This window comes from Pezoporus flaviventris, unplaced genomic scaffold (assembly GCF_033815535.1).
Source record: "Pezoporus flaviventris isolate CSIRO_AGI_PZ_B2104156 unplaced genomic scaffold, CSIRO_AGI_Pfla_v1 ptg000020l, whole genome shotgun sequence".
Lineage (NCBI taxonomy): Eukaryota > Metazoa > Chordata > Aves > Psittaciformes > Psittacidae > Pezoporus > Pezoporus flaviventris.
In genome coordinates, this window is record NW_026892568.1 from 1,583,854 (window position 1) to 1,608,577 (window position 24,724).

Here is a 24,724-nt window from a genome sequence, read left to right on the forward strand (position 1 = left end):
ACAGTAAAAGGCAGCAGGTGCCTTGTGAAGGGTGTGTTGACGGGGGCAGAGGAGCCACGAGCTCTGTTTCTGCCCCATTAGGCCCCCCTCATGTTTACCAGCAAAGCTCTGTTCCCGGTACAACCGTCCTGACAATGCCCTGAGCACAGTCAAGACTTCATTCCAGGAAAAGGTTTTTCGACTGGAATAGTTTGTGCGAGGGTAAAGCAGCCCGGACAAAAACACCCTTCTGCAGACGGAGCAGGACTCCTGCCAGCCCCGAGACAGGGGAATGTTTTTCACCCATCTTGCTGCTCCTGCAGAGAAAACATGACACATGCGAGCAGGGCTGGGCGAACCCGGCACGACAAATGAACTGGAAGTCCCTGAGCCATCCGGCAGCAGCAGCAGCACGCAGGGGCCCGCGCTCCCTTTGCTGCTCGCAGCCCGCCCTGTTTTCCAGTTCCAAGCTGATTTATGCCCACTAAGAGGACGTTTTCTCTGCTTCGTTCTGGTTTACAGAGCACTCATGCGCTGGGTGCAGCAGCCCCGGGATGAAGAAGCATGTCCCGGTGCGAGCCGCTGCCACAAGGGACCCATAATGGGTGCTCTGGCTGAGCCACAGCCAAACCCTCCACAAACCCAAGCTGCAGCAGGAGAAATCCCCCCCCAGAATGAGCAAACAAGATGGGAAAAGGGGATTTTACAGCAGAGCTGGGAAGCCCTGGGTTGGAGAGGCTGCAGCTTCCAGCTCTGTCCCTCCCATGGGGCCCCTGTTGCTTCCTAAAGCCTTATTGCACTTGGAAAGCCCAAAGGGAAGGAATGAGAAGGTGAAGCAGAGACAGATGCGAAGTCCTGACAAGAAATACCAAGGAGTAAATCGCTTCTGTTTGTTCATGCCACAGATATTTGCATTCTTATTTCTCCCCTGGAGGCACAAACCTCTTTTGTTGTCCCACAACCACTTGCACTGTCCCTGCCAGGAAGAATTACAGCTTGGGGAGGGCGACCCATTCCCTTATATAACGGGGTATTGGTTCCTGGAGGCCAGGCAAGGTGCTTGTCCTTCATCTGCAGCCCTGAAAGGCATAACCCATGGGCGGATGGGGTTTCCTGCAGGATGGGGCGATAGGAGGCTCCCTAAAGGCGCAGTGTCCATTGCTCCCCATGGATTTAAGCTGGTTTAGGATGGGACTGCAAGGGGTGAAGCTGCTGAAACCTCGCTGCGAGGATGAGGGAGGCAGTGGCCGCTGGACCAGCTTTGCTATGAGGAAGCTCCCAAGATAAGAGCAAAAGCCGTCAGTGACTTGTCAGCAGTCTGCAGTTCTGTGCCTACTGCCCTCACCTGCGCTGCCACACCAGCACTTGCACCGTGACAAAGAAGGAAACCAAGAGAAGGGCCTTGTGCCAAATCAAACACAGCAGCCCTGTATAGGCGAGGCATCAAAGAACAGTTTAACCTGGGTAGTTTATCCAGGGATATAAACCAGAACCCTCCGGTTCCGCTTTAACCCAGCAAAGGGCAGGGATGTTCCGGGAGCCCTCTGATATGACCTGTGGGCTCCCAAACCTCGCTGGCATCATCCACCCATGCTCAGCACATTGAGGCCAGCACTGGGATGCAGCCATAGCAGTGAGCTAGGAAACAGCACTGCTCATTTTTTCCTCTTATTTGCTGATTCCAGGGGAATTTAGGGGAAACCCTAAACACTCACTGCTTTAGTCCCAGCCCCTGTACAGGGCACTGGATCCCTGTCCTGTGCTCTCCATGCCACATGTCTGCCCCAACACTTCCTTCCTCCCCATCCATATAGGCGCTGAGTCGCCTGCTTCCAGTTTGAACCATAAATTAGGCTTCTTATACAAGGGACATGTTTTCCCCTAAAAACTCAACATGTGCTGCTCATGATACCAGAGACTGGATGTTACAAGCTCGGAACTGGCACTCAGGACCTCACCGTGTGCTCAGCCCCATCCCATCAGCTCCCATCCCATCCCAGCACCTTGCACAGCAAACAGGATGGCATCTGACTGCTTTGTTGTGAGCCTGGGATGCTCCTGGCACTGCATCCCTTGTGGGCGCACAGATCACAGCCATGCTGCCCAAAGGGGATAGATAGTGCAGACATATTCCTTGCAGCCCAGCTTGCACAATCTCATCCCTTATCCCTTTCCCACTGGGAGATGGAGGCCTTTTCTGCCTTTGGAATAATCCCCCCACAGAAGTGCCAGATAAGATCCGTTTGCACAGGCTGCTGGGACATCCAGCCTAGGTTATGCTTTGCCTAGAAAGCTTGGACCAGCTGATCTCTGAGGTCCTTTCCTTCCCACCTGCAATTCCACGCTCCCGCAAACAAAAGCCTCCAAACTTCAGCACCAAAACGGAGCGACTCCGAAATCCCAACCCGGGGCTGCGGGGGCGGCGGGTCGGGAACCGCCATGGGGGGGACCCAAACCCGCACATCAGGACCGCGCTCCCCCCACCCCGCTTGTGACGCTCCCGCTGTGCCCCGAACCGGCGGAGCCCCGCAGCGCCCGGGACAGGCGGGGGGGGACCGGGACCGGTGCCGCTGGGGCAGGTGCCGGGTGTCCGTGCCCGTGCGGGGCGGGCCGGGGGGGGGCCGGTCCGTTCCCCGCCGCCAGCACCGCCCCTCGGCCGCACACGCGGTGCCGGCGCCGCCGCTGGGGCGATCCGGGCCCGGCGCGCACATGGCGCTGCGGAGCCGCCGGCGGAGACCGGCTCCAGCCGGTATATAAGGGCTGGGAGCGAGCGCAGAGCAGCCGCCGCCGCGGGCAGCGGGAGCAACAGCGGCCGCAGGCCGGCGGGCAGCGGGGTCGCCTCCTCTCGCCGCCCGCCCGCCCGGGCCATGGGCAGCCCCTAACCCCGCCGCAGCACCCAGCGCCGCCGGTGAGTGGGGTCCCGCCGGGGGCCTCCGGGGAGGGAGGCGGGGTGGGGGGGGCTTTGTCTGCCTGCATTAACAAATAGGCTTTTTTATTACCTTTTCCACCTCCCTTTTTGCTTTTCTCCCTTCTCCCCACCTCCCGTTTCCCGCATCCCTTTATTTTTAGCCGGCGGCCCCGAGCAGCCGGTGCGGCGGTGGCGATGCAGAAATCAGGTCTGAAATGTTCGGAAAGTGATGCAGGGAAGGAAGGGGGGGCGGCGCGCCGGGCCCCTCCGCGCTGGGTTTTCCATCTCTAATTTCTTTCCCCATTCTATTTTCTGTTAATCCCTAAATGTACATGGTTTGTGTGAGGTTTGTGGTGGGGTTTTTTCTTCTCTGCTTTAAACACCGTGCTTCCTCCTACCCGAGCCTCCCCCCGTTCCCCGTGCAGTGACACAGGCATTCGCTGCAGCCCCGCTGCCTCCCCCGGGGGGCACCCAGGCACTTCCCACAAACTTCGGGCGCACACCGGTGGTCCTCCCGGTGTCGTGTGTGTCGTCCCCCCCCCCCTTTCCTCCTTAACCCAAGCACCAGAGCCGGGGCAGCGGCGGGATGCTGGAGCTCACGCCTCGCTCCATCCCGCACCGGTACCCCGCCACGGGCACCGTGCACCAGCTTGAACCCGCTGGGTGCTGAGACCCCCTCCCCGGCTCCACTTAGGGGACCCCTTCGGGTGGGTCCCTACGCTCCCGTGGGGCCCCTCTCGGGTGGGTGCCTATGGGGACGCGCTCGCACTCGCCTGTTCCGCGGCGAGAAGTTGCCCCGTGGGATGCAGCGCTGCTTGAGCCGCACGGACACAAAGTGCCGATGATCCGGAGTATAAAATGGAGGAGGGAAATGCCTGGTGCCTGCTGGGGCGGGGGACACGCAGGAGCCGCAGGTCCACGCGTGGCCGGGGACGGAGCTCACGATGCTCCCCTCCCACCCCAGGGAGCCAGCGCGGCCGCTTGACCCCGGCTCTGTCCCTGTGTCCCACCCGCAGGGGCGGGGGTGCAGTGCAGAATGGGATGAGGGCATAGGATGCCCTCATCCATGGTCACAAGTGATGCGGAGCAGCACTGCAGAGATCCCCATGTCCCACCGGGTGAGCCCCTCCAGCCCTTAGTGCATCCCCTTGCTCCTGCTCTTGGGGGTCCAGTGACCCCAAGGGCTGAAGGGGACAGCACAGGGAGCTGGTGGCCGAGGAGGTGTTCACACCCCTGTTGTGAGGTTACAGCACTGTGGGGAGCTGGGGATTGGCAGCTCCAGAGCTGCCACAGCAACTGAGGGTACCCCAATACCATGAGCAGCATCTCGGTGGGTGCAGGATGCTGCAGGGTATGATGGTGGGTTATGTCACTGACCAACCCCATGGCAAACGGGTGCTATCGGGGTGTCACCATCCATCCCAGGCCAGGCACAGGGTGCAGTGGGGAGGACGGGTGCTCCTAGCGAGCTCCTGCAGCTCCACCAGCCCACGCTGGGTCCCGTGGTGGATCTTTCATGAACTGCATCCACCCACCCCCATGCACTGAAGTACAGACGACAGCCCCCGGGTGCTGGGATTTGCTGATGGGAACAGCTCGGCAGGGTGCTGAGCAGCGTTTCTGGTCCTGGGCTCGAAAGGCACTGGCGAAAACGAGCCTATGGGGTGACAAAGGCTGAAACTTCACCCCAACTCCTGCATTTAATCCCTTGGCAGCACAGGGACCCGCCTTAGGGATGTCACAGCTGCTAGGCCGTGCCTCTTCCAGCAAAATCCATCTTAAAACTGATGCCTGACTCTTTCTCCCCTCTTTTCCAGATCAAAAATGACTGTCAAAGCTGTAAAAATGGGGTGCACGGCCCCAAATGTCTATTCTAAAGTGCCTGACGGAGGATGGGGTTGGACAGTTGCTTTTGCTTTCTTCTTTGTGGAAGCTCTCACGTACGGCATTATAAAATCATTCGGCGTCTTCTTTAACGACCTGATGGAAAGCTTTGACGAAACCAACAGCAGGATATCCTGGATAATATCCATCTGTGTGTTTGTGCAGACCTTCACAGGTAAGAGTGGCAGGCATCCAGCACGGGTGCAAGGGGCAGCTGTAGTGCTGACTCATCAGACAAGGACCTGGTACCGGTGACTTTAGTGTCTCTAATGGCTCTGTTATAAATAACAGCCATAAAGTACGGAGCTTTGTGCTCCTGGAATAACAAGAAATGTCTGCCTCAGCCCAGCCATACCTTTGAGCCCCAACTCGTCCTTCTGCATGATACAGGGACATGGTCCATGTTGCTGAGCCTGGCGTGGCCATTCAGCAAGGGGTAAAAACAAGAGCTTTAAGACCTAACTCCATAGTGAAAAAGGGTTGGAAATACCTTAAGCCTCACTGAAATCCACTGCTGTCTGTGGATGTTGCTGCAGGTTTGTCCCCTGCACCCTTTCTAGTCTTTGCTGATCATTTATCAGCACATCTGAACACTGTGCGGTGCTCGAGGGATGGCTCCAGGGTGATGCTCTGCTCTGTGAGGCCAGCTAGCAGGGGAGGTGGCATGTCATGGAGATGTGGGCAGGGGTATGAGCAGATTGTAGCTGAGGTTGCTGATGGGTGCTGACCATGTCTCTTTTCCTCTCCTTCCATCCAGCTCCTCTGTCAACGGTCCTCAGCAATCGCTTCGGTCACCGCTTGGTGGTGATGGCCGGGGGGGTTCTGATCAGCACTGGCATGGTCATTGCCTCCTTCGCCCGCTCTGTTGTGGACATGTACATCACCATCGGCGTCATCTCTGGTGAGTTGTCCTATTCCTGCACCTCCGAACCCTTCACTCTCCTCTGGCTTCCTGCAAAGTGTAGCTCTGGCCATAGAGGGGTTCTACTTCCCACAGCATGGGGAGTGCTGACCCTCCTGAGCTGCTCTTAATCTCCTGTCCAAGGTGATGACCTGGGCTCAAGGCTTGGTCTTGTACCCAGTCTCACTCTGGGGACCACCTTGGGACTCAGTCCTGCACCTGTACCGATTGCTTGTGCTTGACCGGGGAGATGAACGCTGTTCATGGGGTCAAATCCTCCAACCTCTCCTTTGATTCTGTGTCTTTCCTGATACTTTTCCCCTTCTCCAGTCTATCCTGGGTGTCCTGCTCACATCTGTGGCCAGGAGCTTGCCTCGCTTAGGGGATCAATTACTCTTTAGGCAGATGAGGTCCTCCAAATGGACCCCGCTGGCTGTTTGGGAACAGAAGGCATGAGCTGGGCGGTTGGGTCTCTTGTTTTGCTTTTCCTTTCTTCTTCTTTTTTCTTTCCCCCCTATCCAGTTTAAAAGAAAATAACATTGTGGTTTCCCCAATGATTTTCTTCCAGGGTGACTTGCTGAGTTGGCCGAAATGATACTGTAATCTCGCCACTGGGAAAGCTGACTTAACGTGTTCTTGCATCGGTGTTTCCCCCCTCCCTTACTTGTTGTTATGGCAATTTTTGGCATTTATTCACAGGCCTCGGATACTGCCTCTCTTTCCTCCCGACTGTCACCATTTTATCACAGTATTTTGACAAAAGGCGTTCGCTGGTCACAGCGGTGGCATCCACAGGGGAATGTTTCGCTGTCTTCTCCTTTGCACCAGGTACAGTGCCTAAATGCTGCGTGTCCATGCCTAAAGCCCAGTGCTGCTCCAATCCTTTTCCCAAGCAAATAGAAGCCAATTGAGACCAACTTGGTGCTCATGCGCTGCTAAAGTCCACAGGTGGTTGCTCACATGCCCTGCAAACAGGGCTACAAGTAATCCTAGAGACTGGTCTCACCATGCCCAAGCCCCCCCAGCACGACGTGTGCCAGAGCAGGATGTGCCTTGCTGATACACAGCCTGCCCGGTTCCCTATATAGATCTAGCAGGCTAAAAATAAGACCGAGAAACTTCAGCTATTTAAAACATACACAGTACACATAACTGTTCCTAAAGGTTAGTGAGCCTCTGCTCAGCATGAGCTGCTCCAGCCTTCTGGGGACCTGTGCCCAGGCACCATGTCCCTGTCTCTGCAGTTCAGGTGGTCCTCTCCTGCGCACGCTTCCATTCAGCTAATAACCACTGTAAAGCTGCCCTGATTGCAGATGAAGGCTTGTGATTATGCAGTAACACACACCTTTGAGTAGAGCTAAGAGACTTCCTCTAGTAGCTGGTTTCAGGGTGGGGTCAGTGAGAGAGGAAACTTTACTGCTGAGTTTGCTCTCATTCACTAAAAATAACACCACCTTCGTCCTTGCGCATCCCAAACTCACAGGGACCTCACAAGTGGTTACCTAGAGGGTGGCTTCTGCTAGCCAGATGTTAGAGGTGGTTTCTGGCTCTTTGCTGCAGCTGATGGGAGGAACATGGGTGCCAGACCCCTGGGTGGCCCTGGGCAGGATGGACCAGGAGGGACCCTGCTCAGCCTCCATGAGAGCTGAGGTCCTGGGGACAATCTGGTGATGAAGCTCCAGTTCAAATAGCTCCTTGGTGTAACTCCATGTTCTTCTACTTACACTTTCTTCTTCTTCTGCCCTCTTTCCTCAGCAATTACTGCTCTGAAGGAGCAGATAGGCTGGAGATACAGCCTCCTTTCTGTCGGGGTGCTGCAGCTGAGCATCGTCGTCTGCGGGTCGCTCCTGCGACCCATCATCATCCAAGAGCAAGAAGAAGTGAAAGCGCAGCCTCCAGAAGAGCCCACGGAGACCAAGTACATGCTTGAAAACGAGCAAACACGCACCTCAATAGAGTCCATAGACTCAGGAGTCGAAATAACTACCTCACCCAGCAATGTGCCTGGAAAAACCAAAGCAGAGCCGAAAAGTGAAGAACCAAAGGAACACGTGCAGATACTTGCTGAAAATAACAGCACCCCTCCAGAACCAAAAACCAAACTACTGGACTTTTCTGTGATGAGAGACTATAGCTTTATCTGTTATGCATTCTTTGGCCTGTTTGCTACCCTGGGCTTCTTTGCTCCTTCCCTCTACATCATTCCCTTGAGTCTCAGCCTTGGCATCGGCAAAGACCACTCTGCATACATACTGTCGGCCATGGCGATTGCAGAGGTCTTTGGAAGAATCTCAGCGGGCTGGGTCCTCAACAAGAAGCCCATCCGCAAGATCTACATCGAACTCATCTGCGTTGTCCTGCTGTCTGTAGCGTTGTTTGCCTTCCCTTTTGCCTCCGAATTCTGGGGCTTGATGACATGTAGCATATTCTTCGGGTTCATGCTCGGAACGGTAGCGGGCACGCATATTCCCCTCCTGGCAGAAGACGACGTGGTTGGCATCGAGAAGATGTCCTCTGCGGCTGGTGTCTATGTCTTCATTCAAAGCTTAGCTGGGTTGGCTGGACCACCCCTTGCAGGTAACTCTAAAACTCATGTTAATTTGGGGTTTGGGGTGTGTTTTTTGGCATGCTGTTGGTGCTGATCTGTCTAGAAAGTGTTCTGGCAGCGCTAATCATAGTACTCGCCTAAAAGCCCTGCAACTAGTATTAGGAGACTCTCAGAGCCAGAAGACTACTGCAATGCAGCTCTGCAGAGTCCCACAGATGAGGCGGTCTCCACCGAGGAACCTCGGAGTGAAGGAAAATACTGCAGTGCTCCCCTGATCCTGCTGGAAAACTAAACCTGGCATCACTTCAGGCTCTAGAGAGTGGCAGAAACGAATCTCTTCCACTGTGCATGTGTTTCTGCCATAGACTGCAGAAAGGTGAAGTCTCTGGCATAATAAATAGATGCATTTCATGCCCAGAGGCTTCTGACTTGCCTGAAGATGACACTATGCACCCCTGAACACTGTGTTTTACTTCTTTTAAGGTAGCATCTGTTTGTCATAGAGTAGCATTGATTGCAGATAAAATGATGCAGTGGTACCCAGATTAAAGTGGTACCCAGATTAAAAACCCTGTGGGAAGCATGGATGGGCATGGGAGAGGGGAGTCACCTGTAGCTAACTGCTGTCAATGTGTCTCTATAGGTGTCATAGTGGATACAACACAGAACTACAGCTCAGCCTTTTACTCCTGTGCTGCTGGCATGGTCCTGGGCGCCGTGTTCCTGTCCCTGGTGAGACCGTGCAAGGTTGGGCTGTGCCACTGCTCACAGCGGGGCGCGGAGGAGAGCGCGGTGGGGGCTGCTCCAGACTTACCCGATGACTTTATAGACATGGATATTGGAAGAGGTGAAAATTCGGGAAAAGGTGAAAATTCAGGAAAAGGGGAAAATTCAGGAAAAGGTGAAAATTCAGGAAAAGGCTCTGACAGCGTGGTCTAAACACACACCCCCCACCCCCGTTCCTTCTCCATCTAAATCTACCCGGCGCAAGACTGGGGAAGATGTCAGCTCTGCTCCACGTTTTAAAGCTCCATTCTAAAGGGAATGTGAAATTTTAAATGTGAACAGTTGCTACCAACAACTTCTTATTTTATTTTTTTTTAATGATTAGGAAGAACTTTTTTAACCAACAATGGAAAGCTCCATAGAAAATACTGATAGCCACATCCAATAACTTGTGTCTAGCATGAAGATGTGATGCACACTCCTGCTTTCCTGATAACAAGCATAGGTAAAGGTTCAACTGACCCCAGAGAAACTGAGAACAACAGCAGAAGCAGCTCAGCCTCTGACTGTCCTCAACCATCCCCTAACACAGATTCCAAGCAAATATGACACCTATGGCATGAACTGGAGACAAGCATTTCATACACCACCAATAGCCAAGTCAATCTTCTTGTAGAAGAATGAGGACTCATGTTTTAGGTTGGAGGAGGCTAGGCTAGAGAGCTGACCTAGTAGAAACCATTGTTAATGTTCTTAACTTGAACGTCACAAATGCTGGGAAATCAGAGGCTCCGTATGTCTTTATGGCCAGTTATTACTGCACATCTTAATCACAAGATAATTTTTCTTCTCCTGATTGGTATCCTTAGAACTGTTTTTTTTTCTGTTGATAGTCAGCTCTGATGTACTGTTTCTAATTTAATTAGTATTTATTAATTTATTCTAAGATTGCTAAAGGAGGTTAGCTTAAATAAGGGGAGAGGAAAAATCATCTTCTGCAGATCGGAAAGCTGTCTTTACATCACCCTCTTCAACACCTATCTTGTATTGCTAGCTTGTGAAATTGTTAGGAACCTTACAGCATAGAGTGTAGCTGTTTTGAATAGGTAGGCCTTAGGTAACCCAGTTGTTATTTAGAAAGGAAAAAAAAACCCAATAATAAACCGCAGATCCAGCATCTCTTTCCGTCAGGCCCCGGCTGGTGTCACTGGACCTAGCTCTGCTGCTGTCACCAGCCCACCCCACAGGGAGGGTTGGGCTCAGTATGTCTTAATGTACCCAAAACCTTCGCTTACACGTGCACAAGGAACTCTCTGCCTCATCACACATGAATGTGGAACATCCCCTTGATACCCAGCCCCTGGCAGTCTGCTCCCCACATTGCCAGCCATGGGGCATGTACCCCCTGCTCCCCAAAGTTAGCAGGATCCCTTTTTTTGCTCCAGTAAAATGAACCAGAGTCTGTGCACACAGAAGGCATGAGCGGAATAGTAAAAGACAACATCCTAGCTCTTCATTTAGTCTTAATGGGAGAGATTCCTACTCATGGTGACACAAGCTTGCTTACCCCACCTATATGCATCTTAACGCCTCTTAAGCAACTCAGGGGGACAAATAAAACAAGTCTGGTTTGGTTTGGAAGGCAAACCAAACCAACATCTCTGTGTATTTCAGTGGAAGTGGCATCATGCATTAACTGCTACGCTGACCTGTCTGTGTTTTACCAGCCATAGAAATGGGGGACAATCTGTTAAAAAAAGATTCAAAAAAAGATTAAAAAAAAAAAAACAGGAATCTCACCCCCTCTTTTTGGGAAGGTGCTTGATGTGTTTTTTGTGTCTTAGATGTCCCAAAACCCAAGAAACAGGCACTCTTGCAACCAAGTGGCTAGAGCAATCCATCCTCACTGCCCGAGACCTGCGGTCTCGCATCCTTCCTCTGCCTCAGCACTTTATCACGGCCAGCAGAACCTCGCTGCGATGCACCCAGGACTGGAAGACCCCTTACAGAGAACTGAGAGTTTTGTGAATCAGCGAGTAAATGAACAAGTCACAACCGTCGCATTAAGATGTACTTTTTATTTATTGTTAATTTATGATGACTTCAAGCATTTTGGTAAATGTTCTGTAGACTCTTAATTGTGAGATTATGGAAGTCTTTTGTGATACGAGACCTCACTACAGCACTTTGCTATTACACCTCTGCTTGGAAGTGGAACAAGGCCTCCAGGTTTTGTGTGTGTGTGGATGCTCCCCGTTCGGCAGATTGGCGAGGTTCTACTGTAATGTTCTCTTTGTTTTCTACAACCGTTTCCAATACAGATCAAATGATACGTCTGTCACTGACCTCACGTTTCTGTTCCTGTCTGTGTAGCGGCACGAGCAGGGGAGCGTGTGAGTATGTGTGTGTGCGGGCACAGAAGACCCAGAAGCAGGCTTTAATGCGTTCAAAGCAGGACTTACTGATGTGTTTGTAACCTAGTGGACTCTGGAACTATTCTAAAACACTGAGTTTTGCAATAAACTTGTTCTTTTTTTTTTTTTTTCCTTTTCCTTTTTTTTTTTTTTTAATAAAGAAAATGAAGAAACTTTCCTGCTTTCCTCCTCTCCATCCCTAGCACAAGGCCTGGCAGCATGGCCATCACATGCCATTTCCTCAGCCTGCAGCAGCCTGTTTGCCCTGTGAATTGGGCAATCCTGTGTTCTAAAGAAGATCAGGGCTGACCTCGAGGGTGCTCTTGTAAAGCCCTTACCCGGGGAGCCCTGATTAGAAGGAGCCTTTTCTCCTCCTGGATTGGTGGCACTGGGGAGCGTTACCCTCGTGCCTTCGAGAAGCACGCAATCATGTCATTATTTTATCATCTCTCAATTGCAGCATACTTTCTCCATGCCAGGCTGGGCAGCTCATGTAGCACAAATTAAGCCACTAAATACCAGGATAGTTGCACTAAAAGGCAATTTTCTTTCCCTCAAGCCTTACTTCTTTTTTAGCCAGATGAAACACACCCTTTCCCCCTTAGCCCCTAACTCTCACATCACCAAACCCTATCAGGAGTAGCTGCCACCCTTAATTCCGACTATCAGTACTTCTATTTACAAAGGAACTACTTACTGAAGAAATCATCATGCCAATGATACACATTAAGTGCAATCTGTTTTCATTCCGGTTGCAAAAGTCCTAGAGCAGAGGTGATCATCCCGCATGCAGACCTAATGCAAATACCAAAGTCCTGGGAAGCTAATCTGCCTCCATGTTTTACTCTGGCTCGATTACAGCAGTGAACAAACACTGTTTCCAACAGCTTCCTCAAAAACAACCCCTTCAAAAGGCATTACAAGGGCTGAACAGAACTCACTTAAATAAAAGCACATCAAACTGTAGCCCTTTCAGTTGTCTCCTTACACAGATTGGAGTAATTTTCCCCACCTGGTTTAAGTTAATTGCCCACATCCTCCTCTGGCACAAAGGCTTTAAGGGCAGAATAACAGGATAAGCCCCATTTTATTCAGCAGCATTCCGTATGTACTTTGCAGCAGTAAATAAGAGGACAGCACGGGCAGAACAGCAAGCGTCAGGATAAAAGGGGTTGTACAAACTCTTGCAGTCAATGAGGCCAGTGCCAGCCAAATGTAAATAAAGGAAATTACACAAGGTCAGCTTGCAGGAGGACAAAAAGCTCCGACTGTAGGTATGGGGAGCAGAAAGGAAGCTGTCCAGGGGCATTGTTTGTTGCTTTGGGGGTCTTCAAAAGCAACAAAGCCATTTTTCCAGTTGAAATTCAAAGGAAGGGCAACCCCTTCTGCTTCTTCACTTGCTTTAGATAAGCTGACACCAGGTACTTAAAGGGACAAATGAAGGTTTAAAAATAGCTGAACTGCCTTTGGAATGAAAGTGAAGTAGGTGCTTACAAAACAGCTCCGATGTTTTAATGCTTCCCTTCAGATGTTACTTGTTAGCATCTGAGATCATCATGTTCCAGCTGCCCGTAGTAAACATGACCTGGATTTTCAGTGATGCAAGCCCAAGCTGCAGCTTTCCTTCCTCCCTCTCTGGACCACATCTTAAAGATGCCCCATAGATTGGGTTAAAGATCCCTTTAACTCCTGGCTTGGTTTGAAGGCAGAGAGAGAAAGCACTGCTGCCAGAGGAGCTATGTTGTACTTGGTGTCCACACTAAGAGACAGGACCCCTGGTTCCCAATTGGATACACCACCGGCAGCACAGGGAAAGGCTCCCAAGCATCCCAAGATGCCATCAGTCCAAGAAGCTGTAGATATGTCCGTAGACACGACGCACGTGTGTTTCCCACTGATCCAGGAGACCTCTGGGAATCCTGGCAGCAAATCACAGTTTTCCCCTCCCTGTTTTCACTCACACGGACTTTTACTTGCAGGGTTTGCACATCTGTGGCTGCACCAGCATAAAGCGAATTGCAGCAATCCATGTCATAAATCAAATGCAATCCCCCTCCCTCCTTCCTACTGCAGTTGTCAAGCTCCAGTTACAACAATTTGTGGTAAAGTATTACTCACCAGCACTTTGGCCCGTGTGAGCAGCTCTGACTCTGTAAAGACAGCCCCTTAAATCACTACTTTGTCACAGAAGCCACAAGCATAACCAAAAGACTTATTACACGCAGACATTATGAGAATAAGGCCGGGGAGACAATAGTTCCCCTCGCTTCCTTTTTGTCAAAGCTTTCATTAATGTTGTGAATGTCTTTTTCTACTTTACCCGCTGCCAGCTGCTTGCCACAGCCAGCCTGTGGCAGAGGAACACCCCAAAGAGCAGCAAAACAGAGCTGAGTGGTGGCAAACTGGGGCGCTCAGCATCACCCTGTGCTCCTGCTTCAGCGACCTGCGCTCCCCAGTGATGCTGGTATCCCCCGTCCTGCCTCCCTGCTCTGCTGATTCACTTGCATCTCCACCAGCTTGTGCTTGTGCTATGGGAAGTTATCAAATTTAGGCCTTTTAAGCACTTCAAACCCATCAAAGCTTTTGTGTTTTGCTGTTGATTGCATTGCTGTTGGATGGGGGTTTTTAGATGTTGCAAAATGAGATAAAGACCCAAAATCATCAGTGAAGAATTTCTGCCTAGGATCCAATCTAAATCTCTGATTCTAACACCACTTCTTGGCCAAACCTGCTGCTGAAGCCTTTCATCCACTCCCAGCAATCAAACTTGACCCAAGTTACCCAAACCCCTCTCCTCACAGGTCTGCATCCCCACTTCTCTCTGTCGGTGGTGACTTAGGGACACCTCAACACGTGTGACCACTTCTACTTAAGATGCAGCATCACAGACAGGACCTGGCACAGCAATTTCTGCACCCTGACATTCCCACATTCCCTCTGCTAGAGAATTCATTCAGGGGGTGGAACAAGGTTCTGGTTTGCACAGAGGAGAGAAGAGCAGGGCAGGGTGCCCTCCACATCCCAGCCTCACCGCAGGACTGGATGCAGGAGGACAGGATGCACCCCTATGGATTCAGGACAGGCTGCACTCTGCTGCTCCTCAAAAAGCAGTACCGTGGGACAGCCCCGCCTTTGATAACTACTGCACCGTGCACACCAGCAAACCGGACACCACAACACACGCATGGAGCTGCAGCCCGTGCCCTGCTTGGAGCTGAACCCCCGCAAGAAGCCAGCTCCTTCCCCTGCCCGCTGTGAAATCACTCCCTTCCCTCCTCCCGCTGCAGCCCAGCGCCTCCGGTTCCCCCTCCCTGCACCCAACAACCACCACCGAGCCCCCGGGGGCCCCAATCTCCCTCCCTCACGCACCCGGGGATGCAGCAACAGCGGCTTATCAGTGCCTGCCATGCGCAGCCACCGCGGGGCTATCGCGGGCTGCGAGCCGGCCGGGGCATGGGGCACCGCGAGGGAGAAGCCACCGCCATAGGGGACCCCCCCCGGACACAGCGGGACGAGGCTGAAGCAAAGCCTGAGCACTCACGGGGCAGAGCGGCTGCCATGGCTCAGCCGTCACGGCGGGGTCCTGCTCCTCCCCATCCCGTGTCCGTCCAGGCAGAGGGGAGGAGCGCGGAGCCCATGCGAGCGGCTGTGCCATCCGCAGAGCACCCCGAGGCACCCCATGGGGCACAAAGGGGCTTCATCCCACCCGCGTGTCCCAGTGACACAGGAGCAATGAGCTCCCCGACCTCCTGCAAGCCCCTCATGTAACAGACTCGCGGCTATTCCCTTGCTGCTGGCAAAGCATGGCCGTGTCCTGCTCAAGCATCGGCTGCACAGAGCCCACAGCCGGTTTTGTCTCTGGAAGGCCCTCAACTGGAACTTCAGTAACACTCATGTCCATCCTTGCCCGCACACAACTTCCCTGGGTAGCTCATGCAACTCCCCATGCTCTGCCAGCAGGACAATAACATGAGATCAACAGTACCTGGAAAGCAGCCTGCAGGCACAAAGGTGACTTTGCTGCTGCTTCTCCCTTCTGCTGCCTCCTGCCTCCACTGGTGAGGAGTCAGAGCCCTTCACAGCTTCTTCAAGTATCACAGTCAAAAGCCCTCAGAGAGGAGGAGATGGAAACGTCCCTCCACAACAGCAAGAGCAAGTCCTCATGCAAACACATTAACCAAATGCTTAAATACAAAACCATGCTCAAGCTTTAGTTTGTAAATGGTTTCATTGAGGCCACCCCGATCCTCCCCAGATCTCCAGCAGCACCTTCACATCCCAGAGATCTCCACAGAATCCCAGCCTGGTTTGTGTTAAAGCTCATCCAGTTCCAACCCCTGCCATGGGCAGGGACACCTTCCACTAGAGCAACTTGCTCCAAGCCCCTGTGTCCAACCTGCCCTTGAACACTGCCAGGGATGGGGCAGCCTCTTCAATCTCTTTTGTGTCTCTTTGCTTTATTCAGTCTCTTTTGCACATCTTTAAATGAGACACGAAATGTAACCTCATGTGTCCTCAAGGACCAGACTGATCTTGCAGCCAGACCGATGTGTTGTCCCTCCTTGGTTAAAAGTACCTTCAGCACAGCATAAAGGGCTGAACTGGTCAACTAACAATGTGTAAAGAGGAAACTGCACATAAACTGTGTATTACGGCAAATTCAATATTAATAATGAAGGAAACAACAGCAATAAACATCAAAATGTGTGAATCTATCTCAAAAGAGGAAGTTTTTACATATCTCCATAGAGGTGCACTCTGGTGGGTGCTTCCAACAGCAGGTAACTGACCCACTGCAGAGAAGATAATTGCTCACAGTGTGTGAGGAAGGGGCACAAAAGTAGATCCATGAAGCAACAATTAATCCTGAAAATTGTGCCCAGTGGGAACATTCCCCCATCAGCCGGATTTGGGGCTCAACTGGGATCAATTGGGATTTGGCACAAAGAAACCCATTTACTAGCCCAGAGGAGGCAGCATCCTACCGGGGTGGTGTGAAGAGTAACGGAAACCCAACCAAATCCTGGCCACAGTGATTAAAAATGCCATCCTGGCTCAGGAAATTAAAGCACCAATTAAATCTGTGAGCCTGGTTTAAAGAGAGGAACGCGTAAATGACCTGGATTAAAGTTCAAGGCATCTCTGCTTGATCTTCATGCATTGCACTTAAGTGCAACCTATGCTGCGGGCAGACCCTGGTACCTGGGATTCTGGTTGAGGACAGCACACACTGCACCACATCACACTGTGTGCTCATGGACTGCCTCTCCCCACGTCATCCCAACACCCCAAATCCAAGCTGCTCATTCACTGTTGCCCCTTTTCACCTGCAAAACACCTTTTACTTATGCAATGGAACTCTAATTCCTGCAATTTCATTATTAATCCTATAAAATACCACTCATTCAATGGCACAAGCCATGGGACACAGCACACCCCTGGCTCTATTTAAGAAAGCAGCATTCAAGAGGGATGAAGACAAACATTCCTGGCTCCACGTAGCATCAGCACAGACCAAATACTGTAGCATCACGTTAGCAACCGGTGTCAGCCAAGAGATGATACAAACATGAGCTTTTCAGTGAAGAATTTTTAGTGCACTTGGTAGTTTCTTGTCAGACAGCATGTTTTCAAACAGCCCATAGGCAATGACAGCAAGTAACCCTTTAAATAATGACCTTTGCTGCATGTATTATATGTTCTGCTTGCATGCCTTAGTCCTGCAGCACATCAAGGCACTTCAATAACCACCTGTGGCTCCCCTCGAATGCTCACAGTGAACATATTTGGGTTCCTGCCACTATTTCACTATCATCTTCATGCATGCCTTGATAGTGAGAAGTGAAAACAAACTAGAGTTGAACCACCTTAATCTTCACATTGGAAGACTGAAGCAAAATCCTTCTCTCCCTCTCCACTGCATCCTGCTCCTTGTATGTAAACCAAGATGGTTCATACTGGTCAGAAGGGTTCCAACCCTGACCCATGTGAGCAGCAGAACCCTTCGGCTTGCCCCAGATCTCTGGTAGCACCTGCTTCTACTTAGCAAACCAAACAAACAGTTGCTAACCACAAGTGTAACTCTGTACCGCTGCCACTGCTTTGCACGTCTCAGACCACAGCTTCCTCTGGAACCCCTGACCTCGTGTGTCTGCTCGGGTTTTACGTCTGTGAGCCCGTAGGAAGATGAGACAAACAAGACAGGAGCTGCAGTATCTACAGCAACAGCTGAAACAAACTAATGGGGGTTGTGAAACGCAGCCTGAGAGGAAGTGGAAGGCAGGCTGCACGGTGCTGGGGGGTAATCCAGGCTCTGACATGGGGTGATGGCTCATAGGGCACCCCAGTGTGGGACAGGCACACATCCAGCCAGGAATGCGCTGCCCAAGGACAAGGGTGGCCAGAAAGCTGCGCCGAGCATTCAGGTAGTAACACTTGACCCTCATCCCCAGGAGGCCTTGGGAATGGGGGATGCTGTAGGATTGGAGATGGGCTTCCTGCATTCCTGAGTACTGGCTCCTGCAGGGCAGTGGGAAGCAACCGGACAGTGGTGCTGGCACATGGGTCACAGGTCCAGGCTCTTCCAGCTCTCCAGAACCAAGGCTGGAGACAGGGTGGAAAGAAAAGGTTGGGGGCTTGTGTGACTCTGATCCTATAGTTTTCTGTAATCACTCACACAGGGCAGAGAGGCAGAGGGTGTCTATAGGGTTCATTCAGGTGACCACAGACACATACAATGGTTTGGGTTGAAGGGACTTTAAAGCTCATCCAGTTTCAACCTGTGCAGAGTTGAAGGCAGGGACACCTTCCACTAGAGCAGCTTGCTTCAAGCCCCTGTGTCCAGCCTGGCCTTGAGCACTGCCAGGGATGGGGCAGCCACAGCTTCTCTGAGCACCCTGTGTCAGCGCCTCAGCACCCTCACAGGGAAGAGCTTCTGCCTAAGAGCTCAGCTCAATCTCCCCTCTGGAAGGTTAAAGCCATTCCCCTTGTCCTGTCCTTACATGCCCTTGTAACAGATACATGCCTGGAGCCCCACATCATGTCCCACAGCCATGGGTGCTGACAGACATCAGAAATACACCAAATTTCACACATCAGGAAGTGATAAACAGCCGGTGTAAGGCCAAGTGTCCCTGTTTACATGGCCTCATCCCCCTCCACTCTACCCTGAGCACCGCAGGGTGGGCCGGGGCCCTCACCTGAGAAAGGACCTGAGAAACAGCTACAGAAACGGAGCAGCTGCGGGGGGGAGATGCCGCTGCTCTCCCCTCATCGCACACATAGGTCCCACCCGCGATCCTCTCCACGGGATGTGCTCCCAAAGCACTTCCCGATGGACAGAGCATCTTCCTGGTCCGTCCGTGTCCCCCCCACCGCGGCATCCCCCGGCTGCGCGGCCCTTGCGCGCCCCCTGCCGGCCCCGCACCGCCACTGGGGGCCCGGCCCACCGGAGACAGGGACGACCGGGTGGATGCTCATCCACACAGGCTGCGGGAGCCACAGCAGAGCCCTTCCTCGGGGCTGTAATATTCCCACTTATTTCAGTTTTTAATGGATTTCAAATTTCTATCCATTTCTCAGCAGAAAAGCCACGTTGCTAAATGGCATTTACAACATGCCCCCACTATAGGTGTGTGTAACCTTTTGCAATTCCTTAGAATTCCACTAATTTGTTACACTGATATTTGCATCTTAACCTTTAAACAAAAGAAAACAGAACTAGGCAGCAGCGGCCCAAACTAACGTGTAACAGCGAGACAGATGTTTGACGTAACTCCTGTACTGTTGGGAATCTCCTGTCTTCACAGATAAGGGCTTTTCTTCTTGCTTATTCCCATCACATCCAAGCAAGGCGTGTCCTTTCTATTCCCCTGCCAGAAGCAGCATTTCCCCAACACACCCAATAGATCTTTGGTGGGTTTATAAAACAAACAAAAGCTCTGATACTGCATGCTCATGTGATGCTTTTTGTGCTCAGATGCATTTACAAACACCATGAGGCTTGCTGGGAGAGACTGTTCAGACAGGAGTGTAGCCCATTGCTCCAACATAGGTACATCCATGTTCTGGTTTCCCCCCTCATTATATCATTACCCTCTCAAGCACTGCAAACAGACATACACCAAAGACAGGGATCCAGGGATTCCTGGGAAGCACTGCCGATGCAGTGGCAGAGATTGCATTTCAAACCTCCTGCTATGATCTGTCCTGTCTCCTTGTCCTGATGCAGGGTGTTATCTGCTGGACCCAATGCCGCTGAGCCAGCATGGATGCTATATTTAGCACGCAGATGTTCCTGGAATCCAGTCCCATGCTCATATCACGGCGCTGCTCCCTCCGCAGTGATTTGATCTCAAGCAAGCAGAGACAGCTCTGATGTTTCTGATGATGTTCTGGGGTGCACTGTGGTGTTAATGCTGGCATGGGAACAGTTTGGGGCTCAAACAGAGTGGTGTGCAGTGATTAATTCTGCCACTTAAGTCAAACAAAGTATCAATGCCTTGCAGATCTGTTGTTTCTCTTACTAATAGGCTCAGCTCCACAGTATTTTCCATAAGCACGGCATCAGGAGCTCTTCCCAAGAGTCTGGGCTTACCCACAGACAGAAAGCCGGGGTGACAACCATGTCTGCACAAACAGAAATCCTATCTTGCCAGAATATGGAGGGAAAAATCAGCCTGTGCTAAAGAAAGGTGTGATCCAAAGAGCTCCAGCTATGGAAATGGGAATTTAAATGAGGATTCAGCAAGGAACTGTAAAATACTCGGTGTTGTTTCCTATGGCACTGCTAAGATGTGAAGCTGTTTGCAATGGCTTGTGACTGTTACAGAAGTGAATGTAGAGATGGGATGGGTGAAATCCTGCCATGAGTGGTACTGGAGGACCCCACACTGAACAACCCTCAGCAAGCAGATAAGGCAGACCTTTCCTCCGAGGACCTCAAGAGAGCTCTGCACTGACACACACCGTGCTGCATCTCTTGATCAGTGAATCACAGCCCAAGGCACTGGGGTGGAGGTGGATTTGTGTCACTCCAGGTATCTGAAAGAGCCCTGACCAAGTCTGGGCTGGTCACTCCAACAAACCTGGGGCACTGTTTCAGGCCAAGAGTTGCTCTCTGGAGGTGGTTTCCCCTCCCTACTGATCATAAATGGCCCTTGACACTGCCAGCTCCAATAAACATTCCCTAACTCTCCCCGCCACCGCCCATGGAATCACTGACCTCCACAGGAGCCACAGCAGTAAGTGAAGGTGCCAGACCACATTCTCCACCTCTGCTCCCCTTACACTGGCACCATCACAGACATTTGTCTTGCTGCAAGCAAACCAGATGGGGTATGGAGACAGGGGTGGGAGCCTGGCTCCAGTGGAACTGGCTGTCCTCCAGTGTGATGCTTTCACATTGGATCCTGGCTGCTGCAAAGGGGAAAACAAAGCACTTCACCTTGTGTGCCTTAAGAGGGGAGCTACTTTGGCAATGAATATTAAATAAGTAAAACCTCTCCATTATCTAATCGACCTGTCCAGGCAATTGGCTTTCGAAAGGAAGGAATCTTGCAACGGTGCCTATTGGTGCTTTGGCACAACAAGGGAACTTGCTGCTGATGCTGGTACATGTGAAGATGTTTCCTTTACCCCAGTGGCATCCCCAGATATATGACAGCAGAGGTAACTGTTGCCTGCTTTATTACCACTGCCATGAGAGGCAATGTTTCACTGGGAACAAGAGTTTAGGATTTGCTACATGCTGGGAGAAATGATTTAGTGTATTTCATGTTGTGCATCTTATGGCTAAGACTGGACATGGGAGACAAGCACACAATGGGAAGAGAGAGGCTGTGCTTTCTTGGCCTAATGATTCCATCTCTCCTTCAGTATTGCAGGAACAGTGAAAGGTTTCCTGCTGTGAGCAGGGCATCTCTGAACATCGCTGGCAGTGCTCAATGACAGGTTGCATGGGGGTTGGAGCAACCTGCTCTAGTGGAAGGTGTCCCTGTCCATGGCAGGGGCTGCACCACATCTCCTACTGTTCTGCAGATGGGGATGAGGACTCTTTGTGGGTCATCTGCATGAATAAAAGAGGAAGTTTTCCCTCAATTCTAGGCAATTCTTAGCAAGTGACAGACATGATGTAAGCTTGCTGCGGCAGGCTTGCTCTGCTTGCTCCCCTGCAAATCCTGGTGTTAATAACTCTAAAAATGCTGGTTTCACTGAAGTTTTTCCATTTGCTTGTCAGGGAAAATGGAGGCTACAGCAGGAAACAGTCATCAGTTCACAGCTGCTCCCACCCTTACTTTAGACTAACATAAGAGAATCCAACTCATGAAGTGCAAAATACAAAGCACAGACAGACACTGACAGACACTGCCTTTTCTTTCAATAAGAGCTGAAAACAAAGCACATCTCCCATGTAAAGACCGAGGGTGCAGAGAGAACTCAGAGCTGAACCTCACGTCAGGGCTGGTGACCACCCTGCTCAATGTGAAAGCAATGCTCTAACGTGTGGTGAGCTGCTGGAGACGAGTTATTCACACTTGGTCTCATCCCACAGACATCATTTGCATGGTAAACAGCGTGGAAACAGTCTTCATTGTCATCATTCAGAGATCTGTCTGGAGGAAGGGTAAGGTTAAAAACATGTCCTTTCCACTACGGCTTCCCCTTTGAATCTGATAAGGGGTGGGTGGCTTGGTTCTGCGTAAGAGAAGTTGACTTATTCCATGCTGCAGGCAAAAGGAGAGTGAACAGAGGAGAGCACAGAGCATGCTATGTGGGGAAAAGCCATCCAAGGCTTGGCCTGGTGCTGGATAGGAGAGAACTAGAAACCAAGCAGGGATTCAGGCTCGAAGCATCAGTGTTTGTCACTGGGAAAAAGCCAATGGGGAAAGAAGTCAGCATCCTTTATCCATGCAAGATCCATGATCCATTATATTGAATATTGGAATAGGGAGTGGGGAACAGGATAGCAATGGATGCACAGGACCTTGTGCTTCCTCCTGCTCTGTAAGCCCTAAATCAATAAACACCACTGCACAGATCAGCATCATCTCACTGGGTCACCATGTTTCGACCCATCCAAGCAGAGTAATGGGATTTATTCACTTGCTGCACCCGCTGCAAACATGTTCCTGCCTCCTCCTCCCTGCCTGAGGAACAGCACACACAAAGCTGCTGCCACAGCCAGTGCCAGGGAGCACACAGGCTTTAAACATTAACCTTCGCATGAGGCCGCAGGCACGGAAGCGGCTCCCAACAGCCTGCTCCACATCCAGGTTTGTCACATCCAGTGCTCACCAATTCATCAAACTCTTGGCTTCCTCTGCAGAGCCAGGCAGCAGCTCTGCTGGATCCACAGGCAGGGAGCATAGTGCTCCAGCCTCAGCACACATCTCCTTTCATAGGATCATGGAATTGCAGAGTGGTTTGGGCTGGAAGGGAGCTCAGCACAGCTCCATTCCGCTTTCGTTCCCTTATGTCAGTTATTGTGTCACCAGCCAGTTACTCTAACAGGAAGGAAGAGGCTTGAAAACCCAACCTGAATGCAGCAGCACATGCAATGAGGTGTTCTGTTAAATCAAGAGCTTTGTGAATGTGAAGAAACTTCCTTGAAACTCGCTCACAGGAATCCTGGAACAGGCTCCCTCCCTGCCCATCCTTCAGCTCTCCACACTGCGTTATCATTGTCTGTGAGGTGCTGTGAAGGGTCCACCACCATTTACCCATTCCTAATGAGAGCTTTAGCCAACAAGAGCTTAACTAGAAACCCTGGTGAACCCTGATGCAATTACCCTTGTAATACTGGGCTGAAAAGCCCCAACCAAACACGACCTGTTAAGAGCACAGATGGTTTGTGCTGGAAAGGACCAGTACCGTGATACATCATTTACACAGTTCTGGCCACTTACGCAACACCACACACAAGGGGCATCAATATTTTAGACACTGAGTGCCAAACTGGTTGTGAGATGCAAGTCAGCAATTTCCTTTTGCCTCTCTACCACAGAAAGCAAATCAGGTGGAGCCCTTTAGCAAAGGGCTGAAGAGTCCAGGTTTAGTACATAATGTATGTGAAACACAAGCTGCGGCAGGAGCAATCCCTGCTCTTTGCCAGCCAGCAGTCACTTGGCTGCCTCTATTGAAAACAATGTCATAATACCAAGTGAGGCTGTATATGTTTATTCATCATCAGTAATTTTTGTACACAAGGCAAATATTAATAGCTGAAAGGCAACACTTTGAGGGTATGTACAGAGCAATGTACAAGCGAGTGTAAGAGGTGTGAAACTATTCAATTTAACCGTCTTATAAAAAAAGGAAGTGATGCTTTTCTCTTCTAAGACCTCCCTTAGAAATAACTTATTGCCAATCTGAACCTAAAGCAAGGAGAAAACCAACAACGAAAAAACCCAATTTACAATAAAAAGTAGTCCCTGGAAAGTTTATCAAAAGTTAAAACATATAAAATTGTAAGCCACAAACATTTATACAAAGCTAATACAAATCTGGGGTTTGTTAAAGATCTATGAGGTTGTTATAAAAGGAGTTTTTACAGAAAGGCTTCACGTCAGGTAAGCTCTCACTGCTACTGGAAGCGCAGGAAAGCGCATTTAAATAGTCTGCAATTCCACTTCTGTTCAAGTACAAGGCAAAGAAATTGCAAAATGGCACTGGATTGCAATGCTGTGTAATTCAAAACCAAACTATGTTACTGGTACCATCAAACAGACCTGTAAAGTTAACTGGGGAACCATTGGGTATGGCATGAAACGTCTGATCCATCTGGAACAGGAACTGTTGGAAATGAACCGTCTGCAACCGTCCTGAAAGAGGAATACCCAGAGGAGTGTTCCGATGGCCAAGGGACACGCTGAACATCCTTGGTTCCAAGGCATTCAGCAGGGAGGTGCTCCCCAACATGGAGCAGACACAGCAGGACCAACCTATCTGGGACTGATCATGAGTATGATGATGAGCCAAGTGTCATGAAGCTTGAAGCACCCACCCGACCTGAGCAGTCTGCTCCAATCACTCTGATGGGCAGGATGTGAAGCTACTTACTAGACAAATGAGTCCCATATACAGCCTTTGAGATCGATGAACCCGCCTGACTTGGTTAAGAGCAGATACTCGAGAAGAAAGCTTTAGTTTTACACAACCTGATGGCTTAAGCTCCCACATAAAATACATTAAAAAAGTAAAACTTTGAAAGCTCTGATGAACAGCCACAGTTTTCAGGTAACAAATCAAACACGCTGCAGCAGGGAACAGTCGCTAAAACACCAATTTCACCTTCAAGTACAGGAAAGCTGTACGAGACAGTGGTATATCTCCATATGGTCAGTGATCACTCCATCAAAGAGAAC

General features: G+C 50.9%; 2 protein-coding genes across 6 annotated transcripts in view; one reads left to right on the forward strand and one right to left on the reverse strand.

The window, feature by feature from the left end:
* The window catches only part of ARSG (arylsulfatase G), a 44,733-nt gene extending 29,771 nt beyond the window's left edge, over positions 1-14,962 (reverse strand). For 2 of the 3 annotated variants that reach the window (XM_061455270.1, XM_061455268.1), the window contains exon 1: positions 3,019-3,183. The gene's annotated coding sequence lies outside the window, so the exon portion shown is untranslated. Of the gene's footprint in view, positions 1-3,018; positions 3,184-14,901 lie in introns of those variants that run through there. The other variant, XM_061455269.1, reaches the window with a different exon arrangement.
* SLC16A6 (solute carrier family 16 member 6) lies at positions 2,654-11,491 on the forward strand. Of its 3 annotated transcripts, none has more exons than XM_061455267.1 (7): positions 2,654-2,887; positions 4,705-4,946; positions 5,529-5,672; positions 6,372-6,500; positions 7,428-8,249; positions 8,864-9,085; positions 9,122-11,491. In XM_061455267.1, the coding sequence occupies exons 2-7, from the start codon at positions 4,712-4,714 to the stop codon at positions 9,157-9,159; spliced, it is 1,590 nt and encodes a 529-aa protein (XP_061311251.1). In that variant the 5' UTR covers positions 2,654-2,887; positions 4,705-4,711; the 3' UTR covers positions 9,160-11,491. The 3 variants fall into 3 exon arrangements, with proteins under 3 accessions (XP_061311251.1, XP_061311248.1, XP_061311249.1); XM_061455264.1 differs by having other exon boundaries at positions 9,150-11,491; XM_061455265.1 differs by having other exon boundaries at positions 2,655-2,887; positions 8,864-11,491.
* Positions 14,963-24,724: the final 9,762 nt, after the last annotated feature.